Source organism: Cyprinodon tularosa, unplaced genomic scaffold, assembly GCF_016077235.1.
Source record: "Cyprinodon tularosa strain WSP-4 unplaced genomic scaffold, ASM1607723v1 ctg223, whole genome shotgun sequence".
NCBI classification, from domain to species: domain Eukaryota; kingdom Metazoa; phylum Chordata; class Actinopteri; order Cyprinodontiformes; family Cyprinodontidae; genus Cyprinodon; species Cyprinodon tularosa.
Genome location: NW_024038833.1, coordinates 524,413 through 551,773, shown reverse-complemented (window position 1 = coordinate 551,773; position 27,361 = coordinate 524,413). Strand labels below are relative to the sequence as shown.

The 27,361-nt window shown below is 37.0% G+C and overlaps 1 protein-coding gene across 3 annotated transcripts in view; it reads right to left on the bottom strand.

The window, feature by feature from the left end:
- camkvl (CaM kinase-like vesicle-associated, like) overlaps positions 1 to 27,361 on the bottom strand; it is a 71,869-nt gene that overhangs the window by 25,820 nt on the left and 18,688 nt on the right. The window contains exon 1 of one of the 3 annotated variants that reach the window (XM_038286344.1): positions 8,865 to 8,916. The exons of 1 other annotated variant lie outside the window; for it this stretch is intronic. In XM_038286344.1, the coding sequence (XP_038142272.1) occupies positions 8,865 to 8,873 (9 nt within the window). In that variant the 5' untranslated portion in view covers positions 8,874 to 8,916. Of the gene's footprint in view, positions 1 to 8,864; positions 8,917 to 27,361 lie in introns of those variants that run through there. One more of the 3 variants, XM_038286345.1, reaches the window with a different exon arrangement.

The following is a 27,361-nucleotide window of genomic DNA, read 5'->3' as shown; positions in this document are numbered from 1 at the left end:
GAAGGTTCTGGGTTATATTTGCAGCCCAGGGTCTTTATGGATGAAGTTTGCATATTCTCTCTAGGTTAACTGAAATCTCTAAAAGGTTGTACTTAGGTTTGAGTGCATATGGTTTAATGTCTCTGTGTTACCCTGTGATTGGCTGATGACTTGTCCAGGGTATATCCTGCCTTTTGCCGATAGGCTGCTGACATTAGTTACCAACCCTACTATGATCCTGAGGAATAAGTGGAGGAAAATTTACAGATGGATATCAAATCCATTCTAATAGATTAACTTTTTAGTTTTGAAATATTTAAAAATGTTCAATATTTTATGATAGTTGGGCTTATAAGCAACCACAGTCTTTATTCCATAATCTTTTGTAGGTACAGTTTCCTTTGCTAAGTTAAAGCCTAAATTAGCAAAATGATTATTAAAATCATTAACTGTTTCTTCCTTATCACATCTTTACTTCCATCTTCAATTAAATTATTAACAAAATAATTATTGTGTTAATTATATATTATAATTGTGTATTTTGCCTATGAAATCATTAAGTACTTTCCATGTTTCCATGGACGTTTTCTCTATGTTGCATTACAAATTTCAAGTGACTAGCAACTACTGTTGCTGGTCTGTTGCTGTTATGCTACTGAGGAAGCAGGTGACAGACAGATATAACCTTTGCATAAATGTTAAATGTTCTTAGTTGCTTGAAAAAAATCCAACTTGCTGCTCCAATGTTTGAGCTTACATCCACATGAGAATTTGCTCTTTTGGTTGACTTGTGGATGTAAGCTCAGAGTGAAACGTATCATTAGAATAAGTTCCTTTGTTCCATATCATTAAAAAAATATGGTAACTTGTGCATGTCATTTCTTAAGAATTGCTTTTACAATCTGATAAAAAAATACTCTAATAAAGTGAACTCAAAAGTATTGATTGGTAATCTGACAAACAAATACAATATAAAAAACAATATTAATTGGTAAAGAAATTAAATCATGAAACATTTGTTTGTTTTCTCAAGATAACAAGGTAAGTATCTTGTTATCACAAGAAAACATGTATTGATTCTAGAGATAACAAGATGATTAACCTGTATAAATAGTGAATGAGGTTGGCCAACAGCCCTAGATACCCAGTCCATCCATGCCTGCAGTGCCTGTAGTTGTGCACTTGTGGTACCGAGTCTGCGCAAATAATAACTTTTTTTAGTTTCCTTTTTCTTCTCATTCATTGTCAGGTCATGGCGGATGATTGGATTCCATGAAATACAATAGAAACAAATCTGACAGTTTTTTAAATGAAAATCTTTAATCTGGACTAATTTGGGGGATTATTGCATTTTATACCTGTTACAGGCATGACCAAGGGACAAGACACTGGCGCTAAGGCCCTGGAGGCATATGTGTAATTGCTTATGAATCAGAAGTGGAAGCAAATCATCAAACCAACAACGTCATTGTTACCTAAAAGTTAAACACAGGATTATTTATAAAACTAGACAAAGGCTGCCACGACCTTTACTTCTAAGTAATTTCCCGCTGTTGTGATATTGAAGGCAAGGCAAGGCAAGGCAAATTTATTTGTACAGCACACTTCAGTACAAAGACAATGCAAAGTGCTTTACATGATTAAAATATAGGAAAATAAAACAGAATCAAAGCAAGTAGGAAAAAAAATGCAGAAACAAAAAAGAATATTAAAATTGAAGGATGTAATCAGTTTTTTACACTCACCAAGCATCTTGTTATAATGAGAGAATGGCTTTCATTGTATTTAGATAATGAGAAAATTAACTTGTTTTCTCAAGAAAACCACCGTGAAAAAGTATCGCAGAGACACAACTGCTCTCGGCTTCTGTATATATCAAATCTGAAGTCTGGTTTGATTTAAAATTATCACGGTTGAGCGGAGGTTTTTGAGGACCCAAATGCAGAGATCAGGAGACAGAGGTGAGTTTTGTAGATTGAATCAGGAGACTGAGGCGGAAATAAAAAAAGAACCTCAGAACATGCCATGGAAAAACACATAGAGGGAGCCAAGTAACTACAAAACAACAACAAACCCATATGGGAGATAGAACAAAGACTGGGTTAATCAGATGATATGGAGCAGGTGTGGATGGAAGTGACTAGAAGGGACCTAGGGGAAAGGAGACAGGCACAAGGGGGCAACAGAGAGTAACTCAAGACAGCTAGAAAAATCAACCCCCCCCCACACAAAATGACAAAGAAAATAAAAATAAACCATAAAAGAGGGCAGAACCCTTACAAAAATTCTGTTCATCTACAAAAGCAGATGCAGATGCAGGAAAACCTCTGTCAGGCAGGACACAGGTCCATATTAGTAAATAAGAAAACAACTCAAGTGCTAATCGATCAATGAATCACTTCAGGTAGTTAAACTGTTGAACTCCTGAAATAATAACCCACAAAGTAAAATGGGTGAGGAGTTTCATGTTGGTGATAGTAGCTTACAGCTTATTGGAATCTAAAATTCTGTTTCTCCAAACATTTGAATATTTTATGAGACAAATTAAGTATAATTTTATTACAGAATTAGGGTTGTGCTGAGACATATTCCCATTTTCTGTATATTGCGTTAAGTTAATACTTGGTTGCTCAAGGGTCAAAATATCATGTTGGAGACTATTGCATTTCCAAGGAAAATTGCATCATTTAGAATCACATTAGATCAAAAATATCTAACCCACATCTCAATGCATTATCAGAGAGTAAAATTATGTGTTTTGCCATACGTGGCAGGATACATAATAGCGGAAGAAGCAAGTGGTCTGTTGCCACATTAAGCCCTTAATGTGAAGTAATAAGGCCTTAGCCACTCTCGGAATCTGGCATGGGTCTATTCTTGATGCTAAGAGTAATCCAGGCCAACACACTGCTGCAATGCTGTTTTCTTTACTTTTTACAGTTAAAGAAGAAGTTCATATTCTATGGAAATTTACCAATCTGTGCATTTTAAAGTGCTTTTATAAAAAAAAAAAAAAAAATACTGGTTCATGTAAACATGTCATAATCAGATTTTTGTATATTGTTCTTCTTAGAAGTTATTAATTAGAATATTTGTTTTAATCCAATTATTCAATTTGTGCATGTAAACACATCTAATATCCCAAAAAGGATCAACTTAATGCTACAAAACAGTTGATTGTTTAAGTTACTTTGACACATTATGCATTCAAAGCGATCATTGTAATAAGCAATAATATAATATCCTGTCATGTACTATTATTTAGAAAACTGACACATAAATAATGTATATGCTGATTGTACTTTTAAAACGTAAATCCCATTAACACAAGCAGCCACAAATAAACTAAGACTTGAAGCCACCTCCAGCCATCCACAACATCACACTTTATCATCACCACCTTCAATGAAATAAGGTTGTACGTGTTCCTGCATCTGTGGGTGTCTGTGTGCTTGTTCACAGGTGTTATGTATAGACTGCAGCGGGGCTCAAAAAATAATCAAATGGAATAAGGTATCTTTTCATCAGCTATGAAGTGAAATGTTTCTTCCTGTCAGAGGCTTGGCGTCAAGGTCAATCAAAAATCTTCTATTTATTGGCCTGTGCTTTTCATACATCTTATCCTATTAAGACAGCTCTAAGTGCATCTCTTAAAAAATAAAGAAAATGTCTGTTTCACCTTTGCATCTTCTGTATATACATGCAGCTTACTTTTAAGGGAGTACAATGATTTGATATTCATTTAAGCTTTTCCAACTTTTGTAAGCTGTAGTTGCAAATATGTGTTATGTAAATAATTCACTTACTTCCATGTGAAGCTACTTTTGCAGAGTCTATTCATGTCGTCAGGCAAAGGAATCAGTTGTGACAGCATGTCCTTGCTGCTCTCAGACAGATGCTCCACAGTAAGTCTTATAAATCAACATGATCATCACCTGCATCATGGCAAAAAATATCTGGTCTTTCCACAATGTGATTAAAAGATGTAGCAGTATATTTAAGGGTACTTTGGATCTTGGCTGTAATGGGAAGAGGTGGGCTTGAGCATGTGTTGGTAAAATTAATTGTTATGTATGTCAATGTAAGCCTCAGGATAAGAATGAGAAGCTCCCCCCCTGAGAGAACAGGAGTTGACAGGCCTGGCATGTCTGGCTTCATGTCACTGCTAAAAACCCTAGTTGCATACACACACACGTACACACACATCTGTATTTACAGACATATTGAGGACCCTGCATTGACTTCCATGGTCTTCCATTTGTTTTCATCCAATTCCATTGGCTATGGCAGCTCATAGCTAACCCTGATCTAAATCTAATTAAAATCTTAGTCCTAAACCTTACCCCTAGACCAAAAAAAACCAAAAACAAAATTTAAGAACCAGGACAAGGTCCTGCTTTTACAATAAAGTCCTCACTTTAGCGGTGAAAAAATATTCTCCCTCGACTGCAGGTACATGTACACCCAAACACACACACGTGCAAACCCAACACACACAGCTCAGTGGATCTAACCTTCTCTAGCTTATATGAACTGACTCGATCTAGCCCTCATTAGTGTTTCACCTGTCACTCTGCCTGTATCAGGTGTGTCATTCTATAAGCAGACAGCAGATACATTTTATATAAAAGCCTTCTGTCTATATCTGCCTTACTGGCTGTCTTTTCTTACTCTTTGACCTTTCCCTGCCCCGGCAGCTCTTTCATCTTCTGCCTTGGTTCAAACTGAACCCTGACTTAGTAGATCAATTACGAATTAATCATGGAAGCCTCTGGCTTGGATGGGAAAATTAGCATTAGCAGGCTCTGCTGATGTGGGAATGCAATATATGTTTTATCCTTAATCTTCACATGGTCCCCCTAACCAGTATATTACCGTAGGTACATTTGTCCAATTGCTCTTTAGGTAAAAGAAATAATGAACTAATCACATGGCAGCCTCTCAGTTCAGTTAGGCAACAAGGTGTGGTGAAAACAACTTGCTGCCAGAAAGAAACTGAATTTAAGTTGCTCTGAACATAGCATGTTGTTGATGTGTAGACAGGTTGTCGTTAGCATTTTCGGAACTTGGAATTTTGTACAAGCAATAAGCTCTCTTGTTTAAAGGGAATTAGCCGGAAGATAAGATAATAGAGACAATAAAATAGTTTGTCTGTCTTCATCTATGCGTGTTCGTCTGGACACACCAATTCTGACATTTTGAATTGAAAAAGCTTCCTGGATGGGAAGAGAAATGTCTTCAAACTTGGAAACAAAGTCCAGTGGATTGATTCTTTTAAAACCTTTTTTGGAATGACTATGACCTGGATGACTGAGAATCTACACCAGCATATCATTGGTTAGCACACAACTTCAGCTATTACAGCTAGAAACCACTGAGTACTCAGACCTTCAGGATTAAAGGACATTTCCTATGTTCACACTATAGACCTAAATAGTCTTAGACAGATTTATTTTGTCATTTTGTATACACAAGTGTAAACAAAAAGAAATTTTGTTCTGAACAGCTCTCTAGACAACCTAATTTCTTAAAGTGCAGCCTTGATAAGGTAAGCAGCAGTAATAAAAAAAAACACTGTGATATTAAGCCACTATATGTAGTTATGGAATGCGCATCATTTCATGTTTGCTTGGCAGCTGTGATGTCAGACGGATCTGGACAAGATCCCAGCATCCAAATGGAATTTCTACCCTGGTTGAAGAGGATCCGACGCTTGAGCACCAGGGGCCTGCCGTCTGCTGGGCTTCACCCCAACTCAGTTGTTGTTGAGCTGCCACCACTGCCTCCAGCTCTTGAAGCACTTGACCCCCCTCCGGCTCAGGGGAGAAAAAGGACAATGATAACGATGATGTGAAGGTGGCAGCCCCCTGTGCTGAAGAAGCCATCGAGGTATCGAAGCAGCAGTGGTGCCATTGGCAGGTTCAGCAGCAACAGACGATGCTCGAGAAGGTGTGGAAGCTGGAGGGAACTGGGAGGAGCTGGCCGGGGATGTTTCAGCACCAATTGGAATGCTCAATTCCAATATTTTTTTTATCAAATCCGATTCTTTTTTATGGTTTAAATTTCCAAATATATGCAAGTTGTATGTGATGTTCTTTGTGAACTGCATTCACACAACTTAAGTGTCATTCGTGCGCAGTAGATAGGACACAATGACGTCACAAGCGAGCATGCTCTGTGTTTACTGCAGTAAACATGGATGGTAGTGCTGGAATGCATCTTGCAATCTTTCCTTTCATTCCCAACCTCAGCCAGTACCATAACAACACAATCTTTTCAAGAAGGTTGAAAATAAAGTCTGCTGTACGCTTTATCCCCTGCCATGGGTTTTGTTTTTCTAGCTGTTCTAAAGTTTTAAGTTTTAAAACCCGAGGAGACCGGTCCTTTAAAGCGGTGGCACCCCGTCTTTGGAATGAACTCCCCCTGTCCCTGTGCTCTCTGGACTCGGTGGACATCTTTAAAAAACAGCTAAAAACACACATGTTTTCACTAGCCTTCCAAAGCACATAGCCTGTTGTTTTATTCCCTTATTTATTATAGCTTTTATTGCATTTTATCTGTTTTTACTTGTGTTGTTTTTATGTTATCATGTGAAGCACTTTGTGACTTTGTCTGTGAAAAGTGCTATACAAATAAAGTTTACTAACTTACTTACTTAGCTGCCTCAGCACAGCAAGATGCAGAATAGTGACCTCTGTTGGGTATTAATGGCAAATAGAATGGATGAATGCAACCTGGCCGTTCAGACGCATGTCACATTTGAAAAGATCTGAATCGTATCGGATTTAGGACCAGATAGCCAAGTGGCGTGTGTCAGATTGGAAAAAAATCGAATCTGTGTTGTTCAGACTGTCATCGAAATATAAGATACGAGTCGAATATGTGCAAAAAAATAGTTTTTGGCTCACTTCAGGCTGTAGTGTGAACGTAGCCTAATGTTCAAGCAGGATTCAGAAAAAGAACCTTCATGCATTTGTCAGACAGCTGCAACTGATCCAAATTCTGCTGCCTGTGTTGTCACTAGAACTAAGAAAGTAGAACACATTAGTCGGTTCTGAAGTCCTTACACTGTCTCCCTTTAGCTCAGAGGAACAAACCCCCAGAAGACTGTAAAAGTGCTGAAAGCCTGAGTTCTTCTAAACTGAAAGTTAAAAACCCATCTGTTTAGAACTGCCTTTGACTGTTGAATTTAACCCGTTAACTGAGGTATCATTAGTTTGTTTTAGTGGCCCAGATAATTTGTCTTACTACCTGCTTTTATCATGTTTTCATATTTACTTGCTTTAATTCTGCTTCTATTTTCCTTCTATGTCATTGTTTAATTTATGTAAAGCACATTCAATTGTCATTGTACTGAATTGTGCTCTAGAAATAAATTTGCCTTTCATTGCCTTTCAAGTTAAAGTGCAAGACAAACTCCTACCTCTCTAGCCACGGTCACCCCAAAGCTGTGTTTGCAGCATCCACCGACTTTTTAATTCTCAATATTAAACTAATTAAATATTAAACTCCAATGAACTCACTAAAGCTCTGAAATTATTCAATTTCTATGGAAATGCAATTTCTCATTTGTCACCACTTTTCCAAAAACAAGAAGACAACTTTAACATAAAACAAAACTGATTAATGCATTCTTAAACAACTTTCTAAATAACGCTTACAACCATCCAAATAACAGTTTGTTATTAGTTGGAAATGTCACCATTATCTAAAATGTAGTAAAATCCTCTCCTCAAAAAAATTCTATGTTTCAAGCTGAACTGAAATTTACAGCTCTCTTCAAAGATAAGCCTAGTGTCTCCAGTGTAAAGGTTTCATGGTAAGATAAATTGGAATTTTAACTAACTTGACTTAGAAAAACCTGGCGCTTTAACAAAGTGGATGGACTAATTCTTCAAAAATGTTACAACAAATCCACATCTTGGTGCTTGTGGTACGAACAGTGTTCTAATAGGTGGAAAAGAGATGACCCATTCTTCTATTATTGTAAAAATGTGTGGAGTGTGCCTCAAAGCCTAGTCGGTGCCAAAAAGAATAAACCAATATTTGATGGCTTTAAAAACCGTGTGAGAAGAGCAGGCTTGCTAAGAGACAAGTAACTTGAGAGTAACATTAATAACAATAGTAACCATAATTAAAAAGTGCTAATTGAAATGATTTGTAATGATTCCCCCTAAAACTAATGCAATTAAATAGATATGCATATATAAACATAATTATAAGCAAACCTCTAAACCCAACTTTAATGTTACCATTTTTCTTATGCACCCATTTCTGTTTTAGTGTGTTTATATATGAGCAAGATAATTAAACCACACGCACACACACCTACCGTATTATTGAAGGAAATTGTCTGCGTCCCAAAAGCCCTAAAAACAGTAATTAAGCAATTTCCATCCAGTTTCACACTTTTAATAAGATTATCAAGATGCCTTCACCTTGGCATTTATTGCGTGCGAATCAGTGTGTGCCTCTTCAGCTGTGTAAAAACGGGTGTGACAGTTACTGCCTGTTCCTTATTGATCATCTATGATCTTAACACAAGACTGAAAGCAATTCTGCATCCAAGATCAGAATGCCTAGGGTTTGAAATCTCTCAAACAACATTTTGTTTTATTAAATTCTCATTACATAATGTGCATCAGGTGTAATTAGAATATAATAACACAATGCATTTCCAACACAACGCTTAAAGCACTTCCACGTTGTCATCATCTTTAATTTGGCCCACAAATCAAATCTCCAGTAATTATATAAACAAACAAACAAACAAACAAACAAACAAACAAACAAACAAACAAACAAACAAACAAACAAACAAACAAACAAACAAACAAACAAACAAACAAACAAACAAACAAACAAAACAAATCACTTATTCTCACTAAGCTCATTGCCTCAGTAGGTCAAAACTGTGTGTCTCATACTGACTTCTTCTGGAAGTTGGTCCTTATTCAGGAGCCTGCAGCATGAAAGTAGGACAAATAAAAGTGTTGTGAAGATATGGCAGACTACATAGGAAGAAATAAATTAGAGACACGAAAGGACAACAGAAGAAGGACCAATTAAGTGCCTTACTGCACTTCATTGAATTTAAGAATAGGACACAAGATCGAACTGACAATCGTTATAAAAAACACAAATTCATTGAAAATGCAAAGAAAGCCTAAAACAACTGATATTAAAAAGCATGTGTTTTGCATCTATTATATATATTTTTTCTCTGTAGAGGTAAGGTTGGGGTCTTTTTGAAGCTTGGGATCAACACTAATTTCCACAATGCTCACAGAGCCCTTATCTAAGTCTGTTTTTTCTGTGAAGTGTGTGACTGCAGGGCATACACATGGCCAGCAACAGGCTTAAAAAGAAAACCACCTAATAAAAATTCAACACATCTGCTAGGAGACAGTGAGAAAGAAAGAAACAGAAACTTGTTTCCACCAACTGTTTTGGTTAGTTACACTTCTCCTTCCAAAGCAAAGTGGCTGACTCTGAACAAAGGGATTCACCTGTCTCTAAACACTGCAGAAACATAATATACACTCCTTGCTCACCATTTATTCCATCCTCTCTTGGTCTGTCCCCTAGTCCCCTCATTAGGGTGAACATGTGCAGGTCTAACACAGTAAGTGCACCCATAGGGAGAAGGGCCAGAGAGTACAGCACTCAAAACTATGTGTGTTTCCCTGTAGCTTACTTAAAACGATGCACTATCTGCCATAGCTGTGCCTTCTGACACTATGATCGCCCAAGGCAGGACTTCCAGGCGTTTGCACACTTACTGCATGCACACACTGACTAGGTGATGGAAAGTGCTATTTTATTCTTTTGCAAGTGTGTGTTTAAATATCTGACTTTTCCCACTCAATGAGAAACTGGAGTTAGACACAATCCAATGCTGAAAACTCACACATTGAAATTTAACATACAAATGCTTTTAGAAGGTAAAAACACAGTTTTGAGCTCGTGACAGTATTTTCTGCAGCTTTTCTTATGAATTTGTATCAACACCAAATGAACCCTAACCAATGTGTAATTTAATGTTGCTTGCTCTTGTTTACACCCTGTCTAAGAGCTGAAACGGCTCTGGCACCAGAGGAATAGTTTTTTTTTTTTAAACTCAGCTAGCCAGCAGTAAAAGAAAAGACAAAAAGAAAGGGTAATAGATTAGTCCAATGAGTTACAGTACAGTGGTTGGACAACTGAGTGAGCGCTTTACAGAAAATGTTATAAAGAAAACCATATATAGTAAAAAGACAGATCAATATAACAACAGTTTGTTAGATAAAATTGTCTCATTACCGGATGGAGCATTGGACTGAGTATTCCAACATATTTCTTTTTTACAACAACTCAAATTGCAATCTCAATCTTCAGGAAATTTAATGTGATTTCATGAAACACACATACACAGTGTAGTGTATTGTACTGAAAAATAAAATTTAAATGTCCCATGATTTATAAATCCTGCACAGGAGCAAACCCTAAGTACCAGAGCAATAGAGGCCCAGATGTACAACACCAGACAGGACCCCAGGTGTAGTCTGTGCAAAGAGGCCCCTGAGATAATCCGGTACATAAATGCAGGATGTAAGAAGATGGCAGGGAAAGCTTACATCCATGTAAGCTTTCTCTGCCATCTTCTTCTAATCAAGTCGCTGGCATAGTGTACATGAACATCTATGCAGAGTATGGGCTGGAAACCCCAAGGTCAAGGTGGGAAACACCTACAAAGATGGTATAGAATAACCAAGCCAAGATCCGGTGGGACTTCCAGATACAGATGGAAAAAAAGGTAATGGTGAACCAACCGGACATTGTAGTGGTGGACAAAGAGCAGAGGAAAGCCGTTGTGGTTGACATAGCATTACCAAGTGACTGCAACATCAACAAGGAACATAATTAAACTAGAGTAATACCAGGGGCTCAGAGAAGAGATGGGTAAGACCTGGAAGATCAAGGCATCAGTGGTGCCCGTGGTCATTGGGGCACTGGGGGCAGTGACCCCCAAACTGGAGGAGAAGTTACAGCAGATCCCTGGAAATGCTGTTCTGGGAAAAGCAAAGATACTGCGCAGAATCCTCAATCTCCCTGGCCTCTGGTAGAGGACCCGAGCGTGGAGAAAAAAAAGACTGCCTGGAGTTTTATATATATATATATATATATATATATATATATATATATATATATATATATATATATATATATATATATATATATATATATATATATTCACAACTTAGTCACATTTTGAAAGACAGCAAAGCATTTTATTCCGTTTTATTTCCTGCATTTAGTTTAGGGGGGCAGGAGATAGAGTGGCCTGTCCAGTGCATTGTTCATGCAATAACATCAACTGGCTATTGCTCCTCCAGGGTTACATTGGGCCTCTCTGCTACCTCTCTAAGTAATGTTCTCCCCGTTGGTCAGATTAGATGCCCAGCCAGAATTTGGTAGGTTTGGAATTGTGCCCTTTGCTTTCCATTTCCAGAAAATGGACTGAATATTGAGCCAAGTGATGTTTAGAGCTTTTGGTGCTGTTTTATAACCTACCACTACTTTAAAGTTCTACTAAGCATTCTTTTTTACCTGTTTTCTGTGTACTTTGATGCAGTAAGAGACAAACTATCCATCCACTAATGTTCTATATCACCTGGTCATAAGGGTCACAGTGGGGCTACTCCATATCTCTAACAGTCTGAGCAAAAGGAGGGGTGCACACTGAACAGGCTGCCATGTCAATTGCAGGGCAGAAAGAAAATAGTAAAACTTAATTTCTCTCATTCGTGTAAAACTAAAGAGTCATTAGAAGTGCTTCTTCCAAAAGCAGCCAGCAAAAGACAGTCATTAATCAGCATTTAGGACTGAAACATTAAATAAACTAGAAATCATGGCTCTACATGCCTGGTGAACACCACAGGGAATAGAAGAAGAAAATCATAAGCTAGGGGAAAAGTATAACAATCATGAATGCATTACAAAATATTGCATAAAACATGAAGCCGCACACACAGGCTTATTGTATTTCTATCTCATTAGAGGCTGTGAAATGTTTTTCTGAAGAAAGCACACATGCATTTGCTATGTTGCTTTCATTATCTGTCTCCATATACAAGAAATTATGAAGTTTATTAAAAGTAATATCAATTAAAAGGAGACCTAAAAAATTGAAACTCTTATCTGAAGAGTAATAATTAAGGGTTATAATGTTGAACTATCACCTGGTTCAAAGATAAACTTATGCAGAAAAGACATGAACTTTTAGGGTTTTCTATTCCTGGACACACAATAGAGACTTTTTGTAAACACTCACACTAGGACATACAGACTTATTTACATGTGAACAGGCACAGCATATTTGCATGAAGGTAACATCTAACCCAAAAACAGCTACATGCATTAAAATAAAAAATAGCATCTGAGGAAATTTTCTAAAAGAATTTAATAAGAACAGACACTAATACTGACACTGCTAAGTGGTAAAACTATAACAATGATCCAAACTTTGTGTTGTATGTTGCAGTATTTTTTCTGGTTTCCCTGATTCCCTCCACATCATTTTTTTCTCTCTCCTGTCTCTCTCCATTATCACGATGCTCTGCTGACTGTCCTAATGCTTATTTATTGCCATAATTTAATAAAATCTATTGTACTACAGTGCAGTGTCAAAGCTTTATTGTCTCCATGCTGCGGGGGAAATAAGCCCCAAACATAGCAAGGCAACCAGACCCACTATACTATGTAGACCAAACACTTAAAGAAAGCCATTAACTTTATCCCATCAAGATTCTGACAGCTCATCTCTGATTAAAACAACAAAACAAAAAAAACCCCACTACAATCTGACTGCATATGTGTTCTGCACATAAGCATAATACATTACTTAATTCACTGTAGATGACAGACCAAGACGTAGGCATGTATATGGAAATGCACAGTTCTAGTTGTTGAAAGGAGAGGCACAGCTGATACCTTACAGTGGTGAGAAAAGGAGTAAAAACTGATTGATTTAGCATATTGTATACCTGCTTAACAATATAATGAAGGAAGTATTAGTATCTGCAACACTAAATAAACTGAACTGGTTTTACTCACAATATTTGTAATCATTTACAGGTTATTTTCTTTTTTCTCTTCCTCAGCCCTGCAAGCTGAAATAAACAAAATTATTTCCTAACCATTGATCAACAGATAGTTTAAACATTTGGTCAGGAATTACTTTTCGCTTTTGTAAAGTCACACAACATTCTTATAAGCAACACTTTAAATTTAGCTCACATTTAACAGAATACAGTGTCACCTTCTATGACCAAGTGGATGGCTGGCCCTCTATTTTATGCAAGCTTTGAGGAGGAGTTGTGATGTAATAATAAAAGTGTTTGACACATGCTAAAATCTTTTGTTAGTTGTTGCTATGCAACTCAGCACACATGCCTTAAAACTGCCTCTTTCTGTCTACAGTTTTTGTCTGAGCTGCGTCTTTCAGTGTGACCAGGACAATGCTGCTTTCATGGCCCTTCATAATGATTTGATTTAGCAACATGCTCATAAGTCGAACATCAACAACCATAAACACAAACTACAGTATATCTTTGGCTTTGCTCGTTCATGCCAGGTAAAGGAGGAAGACATTATGTGAAAAGTATGTGATGCAGAAACAAATTGCCATGCCAAGCAGACACAAAAGTCAGTTTAAAGATGAATTCACTGCATTAAATATCTGTTCTCGGCTAGTCCACATGCTTAGTTTACAGAGAAGCTTATGCAAATGTACCGGATAAGCTGAAAAGGTTGTAGAAATGTTTTGAGTTTTTTTAATGATCTGTATATCTTATGTCATGAAAATGAAGCTTTGATATTTAGAAGCAACAAATCAGAATTCAAGCATAAATATATATGCATACAGTAGATAATACAATGGCCGGTCTTTAAGATGGAACCATTTCAGCTTTAAGTGTGACCTAGAATTTGTACAATAGAAAACAAACTGGATAATTTAGAAAAAGTAAAGTGGTTGCCTAAAATTTCACATTTTAACGTCAAAGTATGTTGTGGCTTCTTAAGATTTTTTTTTTTTTCAATTATTAGTTCTCAGTTTTTTAGGGTCAGATACATCTTGACTTGCTCATATTTGTATAGCCTGGTTTGCAGAAAATGCTCCAAATCTGTCAGAATGTGATGGTGTCTCCTGAGGGGACAGACATTTTCAGATTACCTCACAGATTCTTGGTCTGATTTATGTCTGGGCTCTGGCTGAGACTTTTATCAACTTTTAGATCATTCTAGATGAGACATTTGTTGTTGACTTTTAATTGTATGCTTTGGGTTGCTGTGACATAGAAAAAGGAATAGGCTGCCACCACCATGTTTCAATGAGGGTATGGTGCTTTTTAAATCTTTTTCATATTGTACCAAACACACCTTTTGAAATTATTGAAAGAAAGTTCAATCTTGGTTTTATCTGACTGTTACATGGTTAAGCTTAACAAGCAAGATTTTGGACGTTTTTCTTGACAAGAAATAGCATTATCCTTGCAACCTTATGCAAACGGTCAGGAATTTGAAGAGCAGTACAGATTGTTGTTGCATACACTACAATGTTACAACAAAAAAACATAAAAAAAAGCCAACTAGAACCTTATTCATTCAAAAACAATTGTATTCATGCAGTGATTCAACAACAACAAAAAAACTTATATGTGGTGGTTTACTGTGGACACAGCCACATGAGTTTGTTTTTCAAGGGAGCTGCAAAGATACCTGTTAAATCAAAGGTAAAAAGAGTTATACAATTATTAAATCTCTGTCACATTCTTTTACCATAAAATAAAATCCAACAGTCTTACTGGGTTGCATAGAGCTCTGATATCCATTTTCTGAGCTTTGTTTGCTAGGTTGAGAGGAAAAGTAAAACCCCTTACTGCCCCATAATGTATCAATAACTTGAAACTCAAGTTCCTTCAGGGACCAGCAGCGGATGCTACTTTTACAAGCCAACTCAATTTCCCTATGTGTTTAGGAGCACTTTTGTTTCCACTTAATCCACTTGTGAGGAAAGCTTTCAACTTCCATCACCAACACACACACATGCACACACTCATTTTCATGTTTTATTCTAGGTCAACAAATACAGACCCTGCTCCGAACTAACTCACAAGCCAATCTCACACAAACACAAATGCACAAGTACACATCTAAACACAGGACACATCTTTTTTTATTCTTAGGAGAATAAATTAAAGCTTATTTCTAAATGCTAATTTGCATTTGTGCACGTATGTTTCTTTGCACAAACGAATGCATTTGTGTCTATCTCCAATGATCACGACTCCATTAATTCGTTCCTTTTGTGGCCGAACATGGCCTTCAGATACACCGCACAAAGTGCCTCTCCAGAAGTCCCAGACTTCAATTGAGAGGCTCAATCCTCACCTCACTTGATATGCACATACACACTTACAAAAACCAAGTAAGACTAAATGAAACACTCAGACAACCTTTTTTAATTCCTTACTTCTGAATTTTACTTCTCAAGCCTTTTCCCTCAGAAGCAAAGTAAACGTACACATTTCCTCACTTTTGCAAAATTCCTGCACCTTTTTCTTAAAAAAGGCCTTGCACTAATTTTCCTTGCATGTTCCATATTCACCACTAAGATGTTATATAACTGTGACAGCTCAAACTAAATGCAACTAAATGAGAGGCATTGATTCTTATTAACATTTACAATGGTCAGTAATAGCTTCAGCTGGGAAATATGGAATCCATTATGTTAAGCCATAGCTGCTCCATCAACTGAAAAAATTAATAAATAAACAACATGGAAATTGCTTCGTTGTAAGGACTTCCTCTACATTTATCATATTAATACAAGTATACGATTTTTTTATTTTTTTTTATTTTTTATCTCTGTCCAGTATAAAAGTTGTCTATAAATGTGTATGTAGTATTACTTAAATTACAGAGAATATCTCCTCACTGTACATGGATGATATAGCATTGTAAATATTGCTTCCCATATAACAAAAACCTTTTTCATTTCTATATGACTTATTTATCAATCTGCTAAAATGAACTTTGTAGCTTTCTAGAAAATGGTTTTAATTCCCGAATAGACAAGAGCAGTTTGGGTGAATTTCTAAATGTTGCATGATTTTACCTCAAATGATGGTTTAGATTTAGTATTTACCAGTTTTGAAGAATCAATTTAAACTGTCTATAAGTCTGGGTTTCCCTTTGTCATGTCAGGTTGAAGTCTTTTGTCTTTTATTTCCCTTCCTCTTATGAAAGGGGGAAAGTTGCCCTTCATGCACATGAAAACAAATTCAATCAAGGTACCCATAAAAATGTAAATCAAAGTAAAAACATAGATTTAAATAAATGAAATGTTATGCAAATATTATGTGAAATGTCAAATTGTTCCAATAAATTAAAACACAATTAATTAAATGCAACATTTAGACCAATCGGCTCAAGAGCTTTTGTTAGGCTCCATAAACCATAGAGCAATAGAGCCCCCCTTTCCCCTACTAGTTGCAGGCTGCTGGTCAACTTGCTAAAAGAGAGTGATAAAGAAATTTTTTTTATGTCAAGATTAATCAAATTTGTTTTGCAGCTAGCTAAATTAACTACTGATAAATTTAGCTGATGCTATTCTAATTCACTTGCTTCATCATTTTCTCCACATCCAAACAATAAACAGTCTTATTTTGATTAGACTTATTAAGTTTGATTGTTTTAGAATTTTTTTAATAAGCAATCCATGATGAATATTTTGTAGTATTTTAACAATAGTAGAAATAATGAGGATTGTTCTGTTCTAAATTGATGAAATTCATGGGCTTCATTTTTGTTTTGTTTTTCTTACTCAAGTAACTACATACTAAGAATCTCATACTGGTCCATAGATAATAGAAACCCAAAGTATACCTAGAATTAAAGGGGATTGCTATATTCAAACACTAAGGGATTTTATGTCCAAAGAGCATAAACAGTAAAGGATGAATTTAAAACAGTTGGTAGGTCACCTTAATCTACAGTAGAAATTGTTCCCCTGATTTTTTGGGGTCATGTATACTCAACAGGACTCTTTGGACAAAACAAGCGGGTTTTATTCCTAAAGAAAATCAGAGAAATGATTTGGTTTGTACAATCATCTTGGTGCTGTTACATTGGAAATGTCACTGTAATATAAAGCAAACCAAGAAGAGCAATGAAACCAAAGAACAAATATGATGTGATATGTGACCTAAAAGTGTTAAAATAGTCAGTCAGTATCTGTGAAACAAGCACAAGATCCTTTCTTTCTCATTCTCTCTGCTTACTCTGTCATGCTGCTTTCATCTCCAGTATTGAGAGCAATATCTTTATTAGCTAATCGCTTTGCATCTTGTTTTGGGCTGGGAGGCTTACTGAAACTATGCCCCAATAATCACTTCTTAGAATTGCATGACGTTGTCCAGGTGGTTTGCTCAGCTTTTAGTGGTATAATTCAAAAGCCAATAAAATTTTTCTGCATGTTCAACCTAATCTAGCCAACTCCCCCAGACGATTATGTGTGCATATGCCCTGTAAAGCTTTATTAGAGAGTAATCTAGAAAGCCATTCAGAAAATGTGAAAAACCATAAATATCATGAAAGTCATACCCCTGGAGCTTTTCACATTCAGTCACTAACTTCCCAGTTTTTTTTTTGGGTGTTTTATGTGACAAACCAGCACAAAAAGGGAGGGACACACATAATTAATTTTGAGGTAAATACAAAATGGTTTCCATGTTTTCCATTTTCAAAAATGAAAAATATTATTGGGATTGATATTCAGCCCACACAAGCAGATTCTTTGCAATATTCAGTTAAGAATACTGTGCAACTAAGTGAGCTAGACTCCATGTCCTTTCTCTGTAGATGAATTCCTACATTTGCCTTCTGCCACTGCACCATCCGAAGAGTGAAGAAATAATTTGCCTTGCAGCTTTAGAAAAACAGAAGAAAAGATGGCAGTATAAACATGCAGCACACTTGTCATTGCAGTACAGATTGACAGCTTTTGCCTGGCCACGTCAACTGTATAATAATATTACTTGGTGTTACAAACGACACAGCTTGGATACTTTCCTGCCAAGCAGAACTTTTCAACCATTTGTTTTTTTTCCTATGCCACCTGGTATGCACCTTTAAAAATTAAGCTTTGCATGGGACATTTCCATCAGCCATGTACTACTTCCTGTCTATTGATGCCTGTGAAGCTACTGTGTGCAGTTCCATGATGTCTCTCCCTGCTCCCCTGACAATCAGGGCTTAGCAGTTACACCTTCGGCAGTTCTAACTACCAGGAGTTGTTGGTTGCATGTGGGAGGAAAAACTATGTATTCCTGGCTCTCCCAGTGGGCAACTGCCAGATTACTGAATGCAATTTTTGTATGTAAACATTCTACCAATTCTTGGTCCAGCTACCTGATCTTTTGTCTCATTCTTATTTTCTCCTGCTTGCCTTGCACCTGTCAGATACTCCTGTTCGGTTCTGATCTTTGGACATCAATCTCTTGCCTTTTCTCATAGCCTAGTGTTTTTGCCTCTGCCCCTGTTTTGTTTTGCCAGTCATGTGTTACCCAAGGAGGGACTTCGGATCTGCCTCTTGCCTCTGTCCCTCTGCTCAGTTGTGTGCCTCTTGTTACTGATTCCCTTTCCTGGATCCTAAATTTCCTTCTCTTCTAGCCCCTTTGGAAACCTCTGCCCCCCCTGGACTGCTTTTCATGGGATGACCTATCAGACTGACTAGAACTCCCCAGCTAGCCTTAGACCTCTCTAGCACCATCAAGATTTGGATGAGTGGATCATCCAAATTAAGCCCCTGGGATCAATAGTCAAAGCCAGTGCATCCTCTCAACTTCAGAAAAGGCTACTAGAATTCATCCAAGGGCACCTTCAAAACCATTGAGTTGTTCCATGATCTCCTCCCCACAGTGATCCCAGATCCAGCCAGCTACACTAATTTGATTTTGAATAAATTCTTCAAACGCTTACTACTTCCATTGGCTGAATCAAAGGGTCTCCAGATTCTGTCCAGGCATTACAGGAAATTTGCTTTCCGTCTACCTTGAGTATATGAGGACGTTGATTAAATAAACTACAACCGACTGTGTGGCAGCCTTTACCCCAATGAGTGCAACATGGTCATTCTTCATTGTTCTAGAGATGTTTTATGTAACTGGGCAAAACGGTGTGTCTGCATTAAAAAGGTTCAACACCCCTAGTATGTATGTTTGCATGGATGGATAGATAATAAAAAAGCACCCATTGCTTGAGTAAATCCCATGATTAACATATAATCCCATGCCATCTTTGCATCAGATGGTGTATTTACTCAAATTAATGCCCTGTACTAATTCAAAATTAAAAACAACAACAGAAACAACTACGATACTAAAGAGTTGTGGGCAATCCTGAATGAAGCCTGACTGAAACAACTAAAATACTGAGCAGTCTTTATTCAATTTTCAATAGAGTTTATTTATATAACACCAGTCCACAACATGGGTAATCTGAATGCCTTTAAAAGAGAGAATTCAACCAGATCATACAATCAGAGTGGTTCCAAGTTCTTTATTGAAGGAAAAGCAGCTGATTGCATCGACTCTTTGACTTAACAGCAATCCCTCACACCAAGCATGCTTGTAGCGACAGTGGAGAGGAAACTCCCGTTTAACAGAAAGAAACCTCCAGCAGAACCGAGCTCATTGTGAGTGGCCATCTGCCAATAGACAGAAGGAGACATACAAAAAGAAGCAGAGACACAAAAGGTAACTGTCAACCAAAACCTGTCCAGAAAACACAGTCAGGCGGACGAGCTCTGAGCCAGCTTCCATGTCAGAGGATGAAGAGAGGACATACCGTTAGTCAAAGTAAGAGAAACAGGGCTACACTGAAATACAGGCCAAGGTCCAACATCTATGAACATAGGTGTAGATATTTCTCTCATGGATGGTGTCGCAGCCACACGGGAAAAGACCAGAAAAAGCTACTAGGATGACAAAATCTTGCAAATTGTCCCCCCACATCTTAATACACTAGCAGACATGTAGCAACTAAAAGTTAAAAAAGGTCATTTAGAAATGGAAATTAAAGCATGTGAATAATTATGAATATGAAAAATGATGAGTGAGACTAAAATGAGGGAAGCAATGCATAATATGATTGACGTTTGGTTACTAGACATGATTGAGTATGAATATACAGTTGTGGCAGAAACTTCAAAACTATTTCCAGATTTGCATTGTCAAAATCTGATATATTGACAGGATAATGCTGTTGGAGCCTCTGCATATGACAATGTATTTACTGAAAAGAACATGAGCCTATTTCTTGTAGTTACTTTAGTGTGGGTTAATGTAATACTAATTGGTAAAAAAAAGGTCAGAACTTCATCTTTATTTTTCTCAAAATGTTCAGGATATACATTGTGAGAGTACAATTTGATCTAATTAATTCAAGCTGTATTAGTCATCACACTCCTGAGAACTTTATGGAATTCTCTTCTTTATGTACCCTAAATATTCATCTATAGATTTTTTTCTCAATATTGAGTGACTTGCATACCAGCCTTTACAATAAGACGGAGGTGATATAAGAAAAGGAAAAGTGGAAAGCGAGAGCCAAGTTATTTTGATAAGAGTCACACCTGTTTTTCTGTGCAAGACGTTTCTAGTAGCATTTGAAGACGTTCGAGTAATTATTGCACCATAATCTCAGATGCATCACAGAACACACAGGCAATCAGCATGCTTTGATGAAAATAATTTCAAGTCTAATTTGTAAGAGTAAAAGAAAATTCTTAAGGCTCTAGGGTATACAGATAAGAGGTAAACAGAAAGGTTATTTGAAAAAAAGAGAATGGTTTATCTTCAATTACTATTAATTGTGGCACACTTCCTCCTTATTTAACATCATTAAGGTAATTACTACAGCAAAAAACTAAGATTAGCTAAAAAATGCATGCATTTTGTTCTTTTTTTGTACATAAGCTTCATTTCTGGTGCTTTAAATTGGCCTTTGCAGCCTTAAGTCATACTTGATGCTGAAAACATTAAGCACATGGAAACTGATGCATTGCTGCTGAATTCTACAAGGTGCAATAACAGGTAAGAGCAAAAAGTTAAAAATTAAAAGAGTACTCAATACAGAGCAATTAAATCTTTGAAAGGAACTTATGGGCAAGTCATGAAATCATGTAAATGTGTGTAAAAGGCAGCAGTCTTAGGTTCAGAGTAAGTGTCAATAGAGAGCACAGGTACTAAACAACAAGAAATATTCAGAGAAAACTGAATTGAGATGATGAAATTAAATTAAAAAAAGGCAAGGGACTAAGACAAAGCATGAAAGACAAAAGATGTGAAGACTGTGAGAGAAAATCTAAGTGAGAAGTCTTCCGTGAGAAAGCCAGGAGTCTGTGTGTTTGTGCTGGGAGGAAAAAAAAGAGCTGCTTTTGTGAAATATTCAGTGTGATAGAAGGCTTAGAGAAGCAAAATCCCCTCCCCAGAGAGACAGAAAAGAGAGGAGGAGCTGAGAAGAGGAGGAGGAGGGAACTGCGATTGAAGTTTTGGATAAGAGTCATAAGGCTGTAGCCCGTTTCAACAGAGAGGTCTCTGCTGTGAGGCTTTGTGTAGGGCTGTGAGGACTTTCTCTATTTTTAAGTAGTGTGTGGGTATACTGCTCACACCTTATAGCACTGAGCATACCTGCGGAGCCTTTTTAAGGTGCACTTATGTGGTTATTTCTTTTTAGATGCCTTGCCAATAAAGAAGGAACAAGCTTGCAGTTATTAAATAACACTTTTTATATTGTTCTAAAAGGATAAACTCAGGGTCAAAAGTGTAATAAAATGAGCCAAGTATTTGGCATAGGTTGTTTTAGTAAAAACAAAATCTATAACCAAGTCATTTGTAACACATTTTTAGTTTCTAAAGGCTACATCTGAAAAGTAAAAGTTATCATTCTGAGTTAAAGGGTGAAAGGTGTTTTTGACTCACACCATTCTCTAACAGGCATAGCTGTTGCTATTTCAGTGATTGTACAGAGAAAGAGTGAGAAATGTAACAGTTATGTGATGTGGATAAAAAGATTCTATGAATTTAGACAGCCAGGAGCCTGTCCATCTTTTATGTGAGAAAAAGCAATGGCAGCAGGAAATACAACACAGCGATCTGACTAATTAATTGCGCTAACCTATGATATGAGCTCCAACACAAGTTATGACATTTTGATGGAAGCAGCATCTTTCAGCTAGATAATGCATCTTCTCACAATGTAAAAAAAAACATCAAATGATGGATAAGGCAAACACTGCAATCTACACTGTAAAAACGAAAAAGTTAGTTCAACTCAAAATTTCAAGGCAACCGGCTGCACAGAATTTTTGAGTTGAAGGCATCAACTTAATTTTTTAAGTTTTGTAGAACTACACTTATTAAGTTGTGTCAGCTAAGCTTTTCAAGTTCTGCCAACTAAGTTTTTTTAATTCAAGTTACTGGAACTTTCAAGTCTGTAAAAACTTATTATTTTAAGTTCAGATTATCTGTAAAATGTTTTAAATACAGATTACCATCCCCTGTAATAACTTACATTTTTGAGTTCAGTCCCCCCCCATTAAATCATCCACTGACAGTAAACCATCCATCCATTTTCTGACACGCTTGTCCCAAGTGGGGCAGGGTACACCCTGGACAGGTCACCAGACACACAGGACTAACAACCATTCATGCACACACTCAACAATTTAGAGAAGCCAATCAACCTAACAGTCATGTTTTTGGACGAGGCCAGAGTACCCAGAGAGAACCCACACATGCTCAGGGAGAACATGCAAACTCCATGCAGAAAAACCCCAGGCCAGGAGTCGAACCCAGAACCTTCTTGCTGCAAGGCAGCAGTGCTACCCACTGCGCCACCGAGCAGCCCTAACAGTAATCCAGTCAAATTTTGCATTTTTATTTGAACCACTTTGGCAAAAACAGGTTTACAATTTCACAATGTAAACAAGTAATCTTATGCTTAAAGCAAATCAGGTTTCAGCACATATTTGTTTTACTTTCCAACTCCTGTTAAAACCTTACAAATAATGCAATATTGCCAGAGATGACAGGAAACTAGTGCCTTAGTCTTCTCTTGGACGAGTGACCAGATGGCTGAACCAAACTTTAGAAGGGAGCTCCTGGGAAAATCCATGGAAACCCTGTAGCAGCCGGTTGCCATGACAAATTTGAAATGAGCATGCGCAGATAAGTTGACCTCGCTCGGACTGGGTGTCAACTACAACTTCTAAGTAAACTCAACTTAATTTATTGAATAAGATGAACTTTTCATCAGAAACTTATGAAAGTGAGTTCAACTGGCTCACAAAAGACAGTTCAAGTTCCAACTGGCAATTTTATTGTCAGTGAATGCAAAAATCTTAGTAAGGTGAACAATTTTGAGTTGTCGTTTTTACAGTGTAGGGCATGATGGAAATGCCCAAGAGGTCCAGTGTCCACATAACAAAGGTTTTGACCTCTTTATTGTGATACTAAGATACTGAGAAAAAAACCCCAAAAATGTTAGAACTGTAAATTTACAGTCATATGTTTATATAACTGCTTTTATATATTTATTTTTTGTTACTACTTTTCAAGGCTTCACTTGATGAAAGATGAAATTGTCCAGAGAGCTGTTCCAAACAAAATTTCTTCTTTACACTTGTGAAAACAAAATGACAAATAAATCTGTCTATATCTCTCTCTATATATCTATATCTAAGATACTAAGACATAAAGCCCTTTTTTGAGCTGGTTTGTGTCTTTTATAGTAATCTAAAATCCAACAGAGCAGTGGTTGTCAATACAATTTTTGGAACATTCTCTATTTAGCTACTATGTTTTCCAACGTTCAGCAAACAGTAAGAACATTTCTCTGCAGGTCTACAGCAATACTTTATTTTAAAATTTCTGACAGACAGGTTTTTGGCAGTCAAGAATTTGAAGTTGGTAGTTCTCTGCATACTGCGTTAGACAAAGCAGCCCCCTTGAAAAATAACAACTTTTTAAAAAGAAAGCTGACTCCCTGGTTTAATGCAGAGATGCGCTCTTGGAAGCAAAATGCTAGGAAAATGGAGAGAAAATGGCGCTCTACATGCCTACAGGAATCCTACCTAATCTGTAAGAATAGTTTACTGCATAAGATGACCCTTTGTAAAGGAAAAGTAGCATATTTCTCCTTATTAACATGGGAGAATAAGAATAACTTTTATTCTTTTTAATACAGTTTCCAAAATCATTAAGAGCCACAACTCTGTTGAACTGTTCATCCGACCTGCTTTTAGCAGTAATGATTTTATGGGATTCTTTATAAATAAGATTGATTCTGTTATATATAAGATAATTAGCACCCCTCTAACTATGACTGATTTGTCTCTGGGAGGTGAGGCAGCATCTGAAGTAGCCAAAGTATCTTAACCGGGTTTAGACTGCTTCAGAGTCAGCAAAACTTTTGTCTTCATCTAAGCATTCAACTTGTATGTTAGATCCAGTTCCAATCATGCTATTTAAGGAAGTATTCCCTCTGATTTCCTCATCCATTTTAGTTGTGATTAATCCATATCTGTTACAGGTGTATCAGCCTTAGGCTTTTAAAGTAGGTGTAATTAAACTTTTACTTAAGAATCCGTCTCTTCACCCAGATAACCTGGTCAATTAGACCTATATTTAATCTTCCTTTTTTATCTAAAATCTTGCGAAAGTAGTTGCCAAACAAGTTGGCTACAACATAATCAACTTATTGAAGAGTATCAATCTCGTTTCAGAACTCATTATAGCACTGTGCCGTTGAGTCCAGCGCTCTAGTTGAACTTTTACCATCTGGCTGCTGTTTCTTTAACTCTCCACGGACATTGGGTCGTGGAACAGGGAATGCAGTGGTTTTAAGTCTGTTTTTAGATGCAAACAGCGCTCTATTTTATCCTCACCGTTCAGCTTTGAAGTAACTCTCTTTGAGTGGGGCCACTCCAACCCAGTGATGTGCGCAGTCATATATCGACCATCAGTAAAGACTTTAAAAATGACTTTTCAGATCTACTGGCTGAAATTTTTACCAAGGTATGATCGTGTAATATTTGTTGGGGATTTTAATATTCATGTGTGTTGTCCAGATAAGCCGTTGGTGAATTATATTTTAAGGCTTAATGACTCTTTTAACTTGGTGCAGTGGCTGTTTGGTCCCACTCATGAACATGAACACACATTAGACCTCGTCCTTTCTTATGGTTTATCTGTGCCTAATCTTTAGATCTGTGATGGTGACATTTCTGAGCTGAGCGGAGGTAGAAGAAAGACAAGTTGCAGATTTCCTTTCATTTCCTTAGTGCTGGCATACTGTACTTATCAGAGTGCAGTTAAAGAAGCATAAGGAAAATACTTGGCTGATCTCATTGAATTAAATCATCGCAACCCACACGTTTTGTTCAAAACCATTGACGCTGTTCTTAATGCCCCTCAGCCTGTCAGCTGGAGCCATCTTCAGAGACCTGAAGTAGCTACCTTCACTTTTTTATTGATAAGGATGATACTCCTTATCAATACCAATTTTTAGTCTGTGAGGGAAACAACCTGTCTATTTTAAAGGCAAGGCTTAAAACTTTCCTTTTTGATAAAGCTGAGCTAAATCCTGAGCTATCACTATAGTTATGCTGCTATAGGCTTACCCCAAGATTCCACATCCACGTCAGCTCCGGCTCCCTTTGTCAAATTAAATTATAGTAACGACAGATCAGTAACTAAAATTAGAGCATAATTCCTATATATTCCCCAAAACTAACACCATTTAAATAAATTTTTGGATGCAACTTATTGGTACTTCAACAGAACGGGAAGCAGATTTCTCATCTTTATCAAAATATTTATTTTGATTTTATTTAAATCCAGTCACAACAACTTCCAAGAGTGCCTCTCACGACTTTAAAATAAACCGCTTTTTGCAGGCATTGATGAAGAGATGCTGAGTTTGGAAGTATAAAACAAACATAGTTCATACGAACCATGTATGATCCTAGTTATCTCTGTCACAAAAATACACATTTAAAAGAAAATATTTGGGAAACTGTAACTGCACATATGCTGGATGACGATGGGGATTTTAATATGTATATATTTTTAATATCTTAAATATATGACATATTTTATATATATATATACATATCATTCCTCGAGCTCCGAGGTAGTCGGAGCGGAGTAAGACGGGAGGCTGAAGGCTTTGCTTTGCGCAGGTGGTGTGGAACGGAGCGGGCCAGTCATGGAGGATGTGGGATTTCGGGTTTAAGCTGCTGGAGGACATATGACCCCTATTCATTCTGCTTCATTCTCTATTCACTATCTCTATTCTCCCATTTCGCAGTATTTGTTAGTTAAGTCTTAACTTTAATCTCTCTTCTATTTCTCATCATTGTAGCTTCATCTGGTCTGTTCCTGTTTGGCTGTGACTCCATCCTGAAGAGAAAAATCAGCTGTGCTGCTGCCATCAACACCTTTGTTTATAGATGTTGGAGATTGGCCTGTATTTCTGAGGCCAGTCTTACTGTGACTTACTGTATGTACTCTCTTTCATCCTCTGACAAACAAGCTGGCTTGGAACTCATCTGCCTGGCTGTGTGTTTCCTGGACGGGGCCGACTGTGGAGCTGGTTGACATTTGCTTTTTGTATCTCTAGTTCTTTTTGTATGTTTGCTTCTGTCTCCTTGAACCCAATATGGCCACTCAAACTAAGCCTGGCTCTGCTGGAGATTTATTTCTGTTAAAAGGTAGTTTTCCTCTCCACTGTCGCTACAAAAATGCTTAGTGTGATGGATTGCCTTTGAGTCAATAAAATCAGCAGGTTTTCCTTAGATAAAAACTTGGAACCAATCTGACCATATGATATGGTTGAATTCTCTCTGTAAAGTGCCTTGAGATGATAAAAAATAAACTGATTTCAAGTGTCAAAAAGAGACGCCTGATTTGTCACTACCCTGATCCCAAATTCCAATATTGACAATGATCAATTGATGATTGCAGTGTCTTTTTTGTCAGTGAAATTTAACATTTAACAAAGCCACAGCATGCTTGTAGCATCGTTGCCAAGCAGCACATAGCGAATCACGTATGATTTCAGTACTGCTTTCATTGCTGTTGCGGATTGCTAAGTTCAAAGACATATATGTGTTGCATGGGTGGCGGAGGATACTGGATTGTTTTAGGACCAAATATGACAGATGTGTCTACATCCTAAGATGTACAAATCTTTCCCATAAAAAAAACATGTAAAACCTTTGAGAAAATATTAATTAGCTTTGAAAAATAAAAAGTAGAGGCAAGGATTGTTAATT